Here is a 12,152-nt window from a genome sequence, read left to right as displayed (position 1 = left end):
AAGATAGCTATACTCTAGAACATAAGATTTAAATAAGTTTTTGCGATTGGAGGCTCCGGTATTGTCTTCAACGTTTACGACTTTATAAATTATTTAAATAAGGAACACGGTTGCTTACAATTGTACTACAGTAGTTCAAAAACAATATCATATAAACCAAAGATCATTTAATCGTAATATTCAATGGGGATTAAACGCAGCGGCTGTCTGCGGTGAGGCCGCTACTGTATAATCTTTTTTTTTTCAACCAAGTGCGTACCCTACCATGCTATTCAAAAAGCCTTACAACTGTTTTAGATTCAATGTATGGTCTTCAAAAAGTCATCTACGATAACAGGTGGTCTAAACTACCGCTATGAAATGCGTTATCCATTTCATTCTATATAAATTATGTTCTATAATACTATATGAATTTGATTCAGACTCTATACTATTTCGTGGCGATGAATCGCCTTGTGTATTGTACCACAAAGCGTCTGAGACTTCAAATTATTCCATTGTTTTAGTACGAGAGGGGGGAAATTTCGCTCACAATAATAATTATAACTTAAGTATAAATGCCAGCATAATGGCTAGTAGCAATTTACAAAGAGGCTCATTAAATAAACGACTACTTTTCCTGTAAAAAAAAGTAATACCTGTAGATATTCCACAGTTGTTTAAGATATATACTAACAGGTATGTGCGTTTTATTACCCAGTGTCTAAAATGAAGTATCTTAATTAAACGAATATTTAATTTACATATTATTAATATAAAAATATAAATATTGTAACATAAAACGGACTAAGCCTGATATACATATATTTAGTTTATTTATTAATTCTAAACGCGTCTACAGCACAGGCGACATATACAAATATTTTCATTGTTACACGAGATTAATTATAAACAAATTAAGACCAGTAAAGACCAATATTGCTTAGCCAGGGTTCAATGAACTCATAGTTTCAGTTGCAGAATAAAACAACATTATGTTAGAAAATATAGGCTAAGCTTCCCTCAACATATAGAACATCATAGACAAAATTAGGCAGTGGCATTAGTTTAGATTATATATTTTTACATAATTAAGTATTTTAACATAGTTTTACGTTTAGCCGTAATTACACTACTCAACTCGTAACGAAAAATTCTGACTAGGATTTCACAGCGCGTCCAAAGAAATTCAACTCTCATATATAAAAGGCTTCACCCCGATTTAAAATTTTAGTTGAATTTTAAACTCATATTTCATTCGTACTGCCGTGTAATCCTTCATTTCTAACCAGTTTTTAAGTATTTAATTCATATGATAAAAATATTTAAGTTTAATTTCACTCAAGTTTTAGAGATTAAAACGATTACATCATTTTTTGGTATAGGTTAGCGGACGAGCATATGGGCCATAGTAAGTGGTCACCATCACCCATAGACAATGAAACTGTAAGAAATATTAACTATTCCTTACATCGTCAATGTGCCACCAACCTTGGGAACTAAGATGTTATGTCCCTTGGGCCTGCAGTTATACTGGCTCACTCACCCTTCAAACCAGAACACAACAATACTGAGTACTGTTATTTGGCTATGTTGATAACTTGATGAAGTACATATATGTTACGTAACAGGTGACTGGCCATTGGCAACTGAGGAACTGACCAGCACTTTGTTGTTTTAGTTTACAATGATCTTGGAGTGTTTGTTACCTATTGTTTACTTACATGCTTAAAATAAACTAGCGATCCCGGCTTCACACGTTTGTAATGATGATAATTAATATAATATAATGTTTCACAATGTTCACAGTTTTTCATTCGTTTTTCAACCGACTTCAAAAAAGAGGAGGTTATCAATTCGTCTGTATTTTTTTTTTTTTTTTTTTTTTTTTTTATGTTTGTTACCTCATAACTTTTTACTGGGTGGACCGATTTTGATAATTTTTTTTTTATTTGAAAGGTAGTGCTTCCCGTGGGGTCCAATTTTTTTTTATTTTTTTCCGATGATGGTATCCGTATGAAAACGACGTAAGTCTTAAATTTGCATCATGTATGTGCGCGATAAATAGGTGAATAACTCAAAATTGGTTGGCACAATTTTGATGAATCTTTTAAAATTATAAAGGACATACTTTAAGGGTAGTTTGGTGAAAGTTTGGTAAGGTTCTGAGTATAGGATCCATGACAAATTAAGGGAACGGGAGGGAACGGAACAATTCTGAGGAGCACGTTAGCAATACTCGGTCGAATCTTTTATTTATGGGTTAATTGGATATTTAAATCACCTTCCGGAACGTGGTTATGTTCATGTAATTGTCATAATCGAATATTATAATTAACTAGCGACCCGCCCCGACTTCTCACGGGTGCAAAACTGATACTAAATATGCTAAAGAAATTTGTTTATTTACGACATCACATTGCAACTTCTAAATTTGTCAGTGTTTTTTTACTATATTGTTCATTTATTATATACACAAACCTTCCCCTTGAATCACACTATCTATTAAAAAAAACCGCATCAAAATCCGTTGCGTAGTTTTAAAGATATAGGGACAGAGAAAGCGACTTTGTTTTATACTATGTATTGACGGAAGTCCTAAACGGCTTACAGTTAGGATGCGATTTGGGGCAGAATTTCTTTCTGTCTTTAATCAAATTTTGTGTATATGATGTGATGTCATATGATGTACGACATAGCATACGAATAGCTCTTTTGCAAAGTTTTTTTACTGAGGTCGATTACAGCTCATTCGAGGGTGGTACCTTGTAGTTTATGCCGCATGACGTATTAAAGACGCATTTTCGAAAATCTAATTTTGCTTTATTCGAAAGTTTCTTTTGAAATTGTCCCCGAAGTAGTTTCTGATTCATATAAACGGCACGATTAATCTATCCATATTAAGAATAAAATGTTAGTCTACATCAGCTTCACTTAAAATAAAAAAATAAATAAAATTTTAACAAAAAGAAAAACCGACTTCAAACAAAACACTATTTTAAAACAAATAAAAATGCACTAAAAAGTAATAAAAATAATTGCATATTTAACATATTTTTGAGAGTCCTCCTATATAAAATGAAATGAAAAATATTAGACTACTTAAAAGTCGATTTACGATTATATAATGTAGTTATAATTATTGCTATATTTGAAGTCGGTGTCAGCCAACCCTATACTATATCTATCAAAAAACAATACGAGAATACTTTAAGAAATATGTTTCTTACAAATTACCTTTTATACGATATTATACTGGGTCAATCAAGAGGCTCGTATCGCTTCTTTCTTTTGATTGTTGAAGCGGGTACCCGTGGCTGACACCGGCTCCAAATATAACAATAACTATAACTACGTTATATAATCGTAAATCGACTTTGAAGTAGTCTAATATTTTTCATTTCATTTTACCTAGGAGGACTCTCAAAAATATGTTAAATATGCAATTATTTTTATTACTTTTTAGTGCATTTTTATTTGTTTTAAAATAGTGTTTTGTTTGAAGTCGGTTTTTCTTTTTGTTAAAATTTTATTTTCTATAGTGCATGTATTATACGTATAAATCTTACTCTTGATCTGTTCTCTTGTTGCTCTTAGTATCTGTATCAAATGCTTCTAAGATAGGATTTTGTTAACGGTACCGGACAGTAATGGTGTAGAGTCAGAGAAACAAACAGTTTAATTTGATTAAGTAAATAATAATCTTATTAACGTTTTCTTTTCATTGCTTGATATGAAAACATGGATCCAGGAATATTATGAATAAAAGAATTAAAATATTAAAATTTATGAATAATTCTGAGCCCACCTAATTGTTAGATATATTTCCTCCCTACGACTTATGGTCAAATTAGTATAAGTACAAATGCAATTGTTTAATGAAATAAAATTATTGTTTCAGAACAAATACGGTAGAGTATTAGTACGGTATATATACATCAAAATAATCAACTTATACAATGGGTATAATATACAAAGGCCTAATTGATTCTTAAATTTTAGGTAGCGCACAATTTGTGCAATAAAGTTACTCTAACTTCTTCAACAATATTACAAATGCTGATTTAATTGATGCAAATAATCACAATATAAATATATATAGTTTCATTTTGAAAGCACCATATAACATTTTCAAGTTAAAAACATATAATAGATATTTATTAAAAAAATCTTTTACACAAACAAAACAACGCAAATAGAAACTAGTAATACGATTTCACTGTAAACTTAAAATAGCCTTCCTTGCTTTAGAATGCAAGACTAAACATATTAACCTACGAGACTAAGTATCTCGTAGCAGATCCGTAGCAAAACAGTGTAGACCGTCGTAGCCAGATTACGATACCTCCGAGAACCAATACTGCGGGGCATTGAATCTTTAACTACGCCTGCAAAGCACAATTCCAACACTTTCGCCTATATTATTACTGTACTAAGGTTGAAAATTTAATAACATTTTTATGGGAAGAGATGGAGCCATAAAGCGTCTGGCCGATCCCGAAACAATCTGCAGATGGCGCTGGTGAGTTATATTTTATGAGTAATTTCATTCACTACTTTTTCAGTTTTAGTGTTTTTAGTTTTACGTTCTTATCTAAGGCAGGGTTTAGAATGTACGTATATCCATTTCATTATTGTAAGACTACCGACAAAACAAAAACAACAACAGCCTATAAATTTCCCACTGCTCCTAAGGCCTCCTCTCACTTTCGAGGAGAAGGTTTTGGAACATATTCCACCACGCTGTTCCAATGGGGGTTGATGAAAGTAAGACGACCGCCGGTTCGAAATATGGACAGAGAACTTTCCATATATAAAACAGGAAAGTTCGTAATAATAATAAAAAAAATATTGCCAATAAATGCCGTTCAAACACTACAACGGTATGTAGGTTACGTTCGATGGTCTGAATATTTACACATTTCCTTTCCATCCGACCCATTTCCTATCTACTATTAGCAGCCTACTCATTGCTGCGGCACAGAAACGCCTTTGTGCCCGAACACGAGGCATTGTTTGTCATTTTAGTTTTTTTTTTCGCCTCCGATGTAAGTAGGTCGGTCTTTTAGACCTTTTCCCGCGCATTTCTGGTATTGTGCTTTGTAACGTGCACGAATGTGGAAATACCGTAAATTCCTCGCCTTAGACTGTTAATAATGGGATATTTCGTCGCTTTTCAGCGTAACTGAATTAAGGCTTAGTGTATTTTTAAAGTCAATTCTAATTGCGGTTTTGAATGTGTTCTTTTTTTAAACATTGAAATGTAAAATAAATTTTTATTTTAAACATTATCTGAAACTGAGATGTCGCATTGGTTAGAACGCGTGCATCTTAGCCGATGATTTCGGGTTCAAACCCAGGCAAGCACAGCTAAATATATGTGCCTAATTGTGTTTATAATTTATCTCGTGCTCGGCGGTGAAGAAAAACATTGTGAGGAAACCTGCATGTGTTTAATTTCACAGGAATTCTGCCACATGTGTATTCCACCAACCCGCATTGGAACAGCATGGTGGAATATATTCCAAACTCTGTCCTTAATGGAATAGCAGGTCTTTGCCAAGCAGTGGGAAATTAACAGGCTGTTACTATACTTTACTTTTTATCTGAAACTAACAGGTAGAATCTGTCCAAATAATCGTTAGCAATATATAATTTGGTGAGTAAAGTTGACTCTTTTTTAGATGTTACCTACCTTATATTATATGGTAATAACTATCCTGATTAAAATTATAGGATGAATGGGTCCCGTAAATCAGCAATTCATTCTAGAGTATCAAATTTATATATCCATAGCATGAAGAAAAAGTTAATAATATTTAACACCGGCTGCGGCTAAGAGGAACAAACTTCTAATGAAAAAAGTTACGGTCGCTAATTTTGATATCAAAGGCGGGAAGGCGCTTATGTTTGTTTAGTACCGCATGTTGCATGAACATTCATGAGTTGCTTTCATAAGTAGTACTACTCAACAACATCACATTAATAAAAAAATGAAAAATTCTAACACGCACGGGTGCGTTAAAGTCCGCTGCGTAAAATTATAGATAACTAGCTGTGCCCGCGTCCTTGGACGCATTTGAATTTAACAAGAAAGATATTATTGTGGCCTAAGTTACTGCTTATTATATCAGTTACATGCCAGTGAAAGTCCCGTGAAAATCGGTCCAGACGTTCTAGAGATTAGCCGGAACAAACAGACAGACAAAAATTGTATAAAATATTATTTTCTTACATGTACCGTGTATACAAAATAAGGCTATTTTAATACTACAAACAGGTGCTCCAATTTTATTATATATACGTATAGATATGCTGACTTTGTCCGCTTGAAACATATACCACCACGCTGCTACGTGTTGGGTACACGTATAGCAGGATTTAAAATGATATTTTCACTGAACACGAGTTTAATTATAAACACTTGAAAACACAATCAGAACTCTAGATCGAATCTGCAATCTTCGAAACTATGTAGTATCCACAAAGCTCTTCATCTCTCATCATTTTTTAAAGGATTACTCAAATCTAAGTATGTCGAGGGTGAGAGTTCTATACAATAATAGGTGTATGACATATTTTGTAGTTTTTTTAGGAAAATTATGAGGGAAATTATTAATATGGTTGTGTGGTCTTAAATGCATAAGTCGCTTAATAAAATTGGGTCCATATTTAATATTGGAATGATTTTTAACATTAACACTTTATAAACAGTACATTATAAAATCAAACTATTATAGCTTGATTCGTGGTTTTTTATGAATAAATATTTCACATAAACTTCACACACTTGAAAATCATATATTCACATCGATATGTGATCTCTCATTGCGTGTTGGTCTCAAAACTTATATAACGAATATTTTAATGTAAAATATACGTAATTAATATATCCAGTTATATTTTTAAACTCCATATTAACTAAAGGCATTTTTATGGAACCCAATTCGACATAACTATACTAACCGAGCCATAGGCTTACTAGGTCCTGACTAAATCATCCAGTCGGTATCATGGCGAGACTACAAAATCGTTCTGCGGTCGAGGGAACATCAGAACTTGGTTAACTGAGTACGATTCAACGGTTCACCGTACAAATGTATACCAAAATATACTTTAGTACCATACATACAAGGAACAAAATCCCTTATTCTTTGAAGGCTTAATTTCTAGACCAATTCCTAAGTTACTCAAGACAATTTCAAAGTTATAGTTTATGTTTATATGCATCGACACTAATGACAAAAGCACACTTTATTATAACCAAACAAACAGATCGTTGAACTATGATCCCGTCGATACAAGAACAATAAATCCTGCTAATATTATAAATGCCAAAGTTTGAAAAGATGTATGTGTGTTTGTGTTTGAATGAAATTTTATTGTAATATTAGTTATACATCAGAATAACACATAGACTACAATTTATAATGATTTTATGTGATTTGGCCGAGTCGAGATAGCCCAGTTGTTAGAACCCAGGCAAGCACCGCTGAATATTCATGTGCTTAATTTGTTTATAATTCATCTCAAATCAGAAAAGGAAAACATCGTGAGGAAACCTGCATGTGTCAAATTTCATAGACATTCTACTACATATATATTCCACCAACCCGCATTGAAACAGCGTGGTGGAATGTTCCAAACCTTCTCCTCAAAAGGAGAGGCCTTAGCCCAGCAGTGGGAACTTTACAAGCTGTTGTTGTTGGTCATAATATAACGATACATATCAAGTACCCGTGCGAAGTCGGGGCGTGCCGCTAGTAAACAAATAATTTCTTTTAACAGTTGAACAACGATTGCGACGAAACTAATGATAAATTTCAAAATCGTAATTTACATTATATAATAAGCTGAAATTCATGTTTGTCACGTCAGCTTAAAAGCGCAGCTAATTATAATGATACTAGACGAAAACCCGGCTACGCTCCGGTAAAATATATTAAAACTAAGCAGGTACGATTTATGTAATTTTCATATATACATGTATAATTTTTTTATAAAAGTTGATCTATATTTTATTGTGGATAAACTTCCGTCGAGTCTAACCCTGATCGAAATTATTATTTGGAACACACTGAACGCATCCGTAAACGTCAAACATGGCCGCCCTTGAACTGTCATTGAATTTTATGGATATATCGAAATTTCTTGATTATTCGTATTAAATAACCTGTTAATAATATATATAAATAACGTAAACATCATAATTTTAATATTAGACTTTCGTAGACCTGCACAAAATATTAATATAGATTATACATACCAGTGGCGGATTGACCAATAGGCTAAGTAAGCTGAAGCCTAGGACCGCAACTTTAGCCCATTTTTTATCTTACAGAAATAAAATAATAACTTACATTAATTATACGTCTACATATCATGTATAAACAAACGAACCAACGTTATTATGTTGGTGTGCGTGACAGCTACGCTTGACACTTACTAAACGTCAAACTACGTCACTGGTGTGCGTGTACTTGTGGTCAACTGTTGACCACTGTTACAAATACCGTAATTATCTATGTCTATCTAGATGACCTCCGTGGTCGAGTAGTGTTTACACGGGTTTTCATGGGTACGCCACTCCGAGTTTCGATTCCCGGCCGAGTCAATGTAGGAAATGTTCATTAATTTTCTATGTTGTCTTGGGTCTGGGTGTTTGTGATGCCGTCGTTACTTCTGATTTTCCATAACACAAGTGCTTAGCCACTTACATTGATCAGAGTAATGTATGTGATGTTGTCAATATTTATTATTATTATTATAAAAATCTAAACATTTATTAAAGAATTTCTTTTCATACATACATAGATACGTTTTTAATTAAAGCTTAGTGATGCTTCTGCGCTAAAAGCATTCCGTTGTAGTTAACGTTGTGATGTCGACACGAATTTTGTGCAACGAATGAAACGTTTGTTACGTGATTTGCGGGAAATGTACAATTTCACTTGTCAAATAACACATAATTGTGGGCGAAAATGTTTTATAGTCGACGATTATTTACGTTTAATGGCGGTTCGGTATGAGACTCCTGTACGGCATACATGCCATTAAGTCATTATATTTTACTCTAAATCTCGAAATTAAATTTTTCATATAGTTTTGTAAATCTAGGCTATTTGCCTATAAGACACTAATCGTTACGTCATCAATACGCCGCAACACTGAACCTCCAATTAACTTAAAACACATCAAAAAGAAATTTGATGGTCGAATTGCTTATGAGTTACTCCTACCACCTATAATATATTTGGCATTCAATTCGAAAGTAACTCCTTCAGAATAAAAACGAATAGATTTCATTAAATACATCTTAACTTACGTCCTTTTTCAATTACAGCTAAAAAAATCGTCACTTAGAAAAATGCTGCAAAATATTTTACACAAGATAAATAAAAACGAGCACAGGTTAGCGAATGAAACAAGCGGTTAGTAAAATCAGTTTATTGCCCATCACCATTGCACAAATATGAAATTTTATACAAATGACAATCGCTGTAAATTGTTGAATGGAACAAATGTTGGCAAAATAATTTACTTTATTAATCAAAATAATAAATTAATAAAAGTATCTATATCAATTGATTAGATGACAGACATTTTAAATATTTGAATTGGAAGTAATATTTGATAAAACATTTGCTCCAATATCGATGAGCCCCCACCCAACATCCAATGTTAGTAGCCAAAAAATCTCTAACTACGTGTTATTAAGTTACCGCCACACGCAACCAGAAACACTCACCGAGCTGCGAGTCTGACTTGTCACCGTCCGACTGTCGTTCCATGGACGATCGGGGCGTGGATGGCGCCCGAACTGGGGCATCCTGAGATCTTCTAGAACTATCTCGAATGAACGCCCAGTCGTCTTTCAGCTTGAGCACTCGTTCCCGGACTTCGGGTGATACGGTTTGCTTCGCTGCGACACATTCGCGTTCTATGTTGTTGTAATTCTCGAGAACCTCTCGGATTTCCGTTTCTTTGTCTTTTATTATAGTCTGTAGTAAAAAAAATTAAAATTTATTGATTACCATTATTTTGACCAACATTATTTATCTGTGCTTATTTTAATTTGGGCAGATAGCAACTATAAATGAAGTAAATTAATTGAAATACAAATTTGTATAGTATGTATCTATATATGTATGTATGTAGTCGCCCGCGGCTTCGCTCTTGTTCTAGGGTGTTGGTTGTCATGTGGTAGGCAAAATGTAATAGTAAACGGACTGTATCCATTCTTGGAGTTCAAGTTTGCTTCATAACAAATTTCTTCAAATTCGGTTAAGCGGTTTGGTGGTGAAAGAGCGACAAACAGACAAGTTAGTTTCACAATTATAATTTTAATATATATTGATGAAATGATATCCCTTAATAACTTTACATAAGCAATAACTGTCCATTGCACCAGTAATAGTTACATGAGAAACTTAATTGAATAGCGCATCGTTTGAGCACAGACTAGATGACTCGGTACATGGTCAATGCGATCATAATAACTCACGTCCAGATCCGTTGGCGACGCGGTTGGCAGGTCGTCTGGCAGAGCGAGTCGCGCGCGCGTCTCCATCGCCCAGGCGAGCGCTGCGTCCAACCTCGTCGTATACTTGCCCAGTGCGGTCAGCTTGCTCTTTACGTATTCGCCGTGCGCTGATAGACTTGATTGTGCCTGTTGGTACAATTTACACGTTGAAAATGATTACTAATATTCTTTGAAAGGTAATCTTTTTTTAATATTTTCTTTGTCTTGCATTCAATTATATTCTAATAAACAGATATGTTATATCCATACTAAACAACAGAAAAAAGTGTGCCGCGTCGGAGACCGTTTATTTTAGATTATTTTTACATTTCGTTAAAAGTAAAAGGATAGCTTGATAAAAACAATAAGTAAAAGGGATAAATAGATGTTTTAATTACGCAAAACGTATTACTACGTAATTATGATGTATTGTAACGTATTACTGCGTAAAACGACTAAAGGCAAACGTCCCAATTGGGACGTTTTCTAGTCTTCACTTTTTGCGCGTTAATAACATATCTGTTTACTAGAACATCATTGCTTGCATTAGTAACTATTATTTATTAAGCAATTGTTTAATATTAATTTTCATGCAATGGACGTTTCGTATCAGATAAAATGTGATTAACACGCAAGACATTTAATTTTTTCACACTTTTTTTCTTTGTGAAAACAAAAGAAAATGATAAATACTCCGGTTTTGTTTTTGAGAGATAAAAGTTTATTTAAATAATAGTATTTACTGTACTATCAATTGTAAACAAAACGATACGTATTTTTCTACCTTCCTTTAATAAATTCCCTACTCCACACTTTTAAGTATTTCCCAGTATGCCTCAAAGTTTTGGGGCAACTACGTTACTGGAATTCAAATATGTGCTCGAGAAAGGATAGCTTACTGCTGATATTTACTTAATTTGATCCAACTTTTACGGACCAAGTCTGACGAGCACAAAGAACGCTTTAAGAACTTGCGTCCCTAAAGATAATGTTCTTTTTTATGAATTTCTTTTCTAGAAGCTGTTAATCTTCCTAAAGTATACTTAGTAAATACAAATACTGAACCAAACATACATATATGTTTATTTATAAATATATATCATGTAGGAATAAATATTACAAATTTTTGAGACTCCAAACATTTAGTTAAGAAAATATGTATTAACACTAACTTACGATAGATGCAATTTTTCCCAAAAGTTACAGTATCGTGGAACAGCATTATGATAGCAGTAGCATTAATTACAAACTAAGTACGAGTTAAGTACATCGTTACTTAATAAATATAAACAGCATTATGATAGCAGTAGCATTAATTACAAACTAAGTACGAGTTAAGTACATCGTTACTTAATAAATAATATATTTATCTATACATATAATAAAATTGTAGCGTCTGTTTGTAACATCAAAATAACCGCTTTTTACTAAATGCACATGTACATATATATACGATACATATACCAAAATAACATTTTTACAATTTTTTTCTGTCTATCTGTTTGTTCCAGCTAATCTCTGGAACGGCTGGACCGATTTTGACGGGGCTTTCACCATCAGCTAACTTATATAATGAGGAGTAACTTAGGCTACAATCATATTTTTTTTGTTAAATTCAAACTCGCTAGTACTTGCAATAAAAAAATATGAA

The 12,152-nt window shown here is 33.2% G+C and overlaps 1 protein-coding gene across 1 annotated transcript in view; it reads right to left on the bottom strand.

Annotated features, from left to right (window-relative positions):
• The window catches only part of LOC124538865 (dystrophin, isoforms A/C/F/G/H), a 626,595-nt gene that overhangs the window by 528,157 nt on the left and 86,286 nt on the right, over positions 1–12,152 (bottom strand). The window contains exons 36-37 of the mRNA XM_047116101.1: positions 10,484–10,648; positions 9,728–9,980 (exon numbers count right to left, since the gene is read on the bottom strand). Coding sequence (XP_046972057.1) covers positions 9,728–9,980; positions 10,484–10,648 — 418 coding nt within the window. The remainder of the gene's footprint in view (positions 1–9,727; positions 9,981–10,483; positions 10,649–12,152) is intronic.

Source organism: Vanessa cardui, chromosome 21, assembly GCF_905220365.1.
Source record: "Vanessa cardui chromosome 21, ilVanCard2.1, whole genome shotgun sequence".
NCBI classification, from domain to species: domain Eukaryota; kingdom Metazoa; phylum Arthropoda; class Insecta; order Lepidoptera; family Nymphalidae; genus Vanessa; species Vanessa cardui.
The sequence above is the reverse complement of the archived record's forward strand: the minus strand, read 5'-3'. Positions and strand labels throughout refer to the sequence as shown.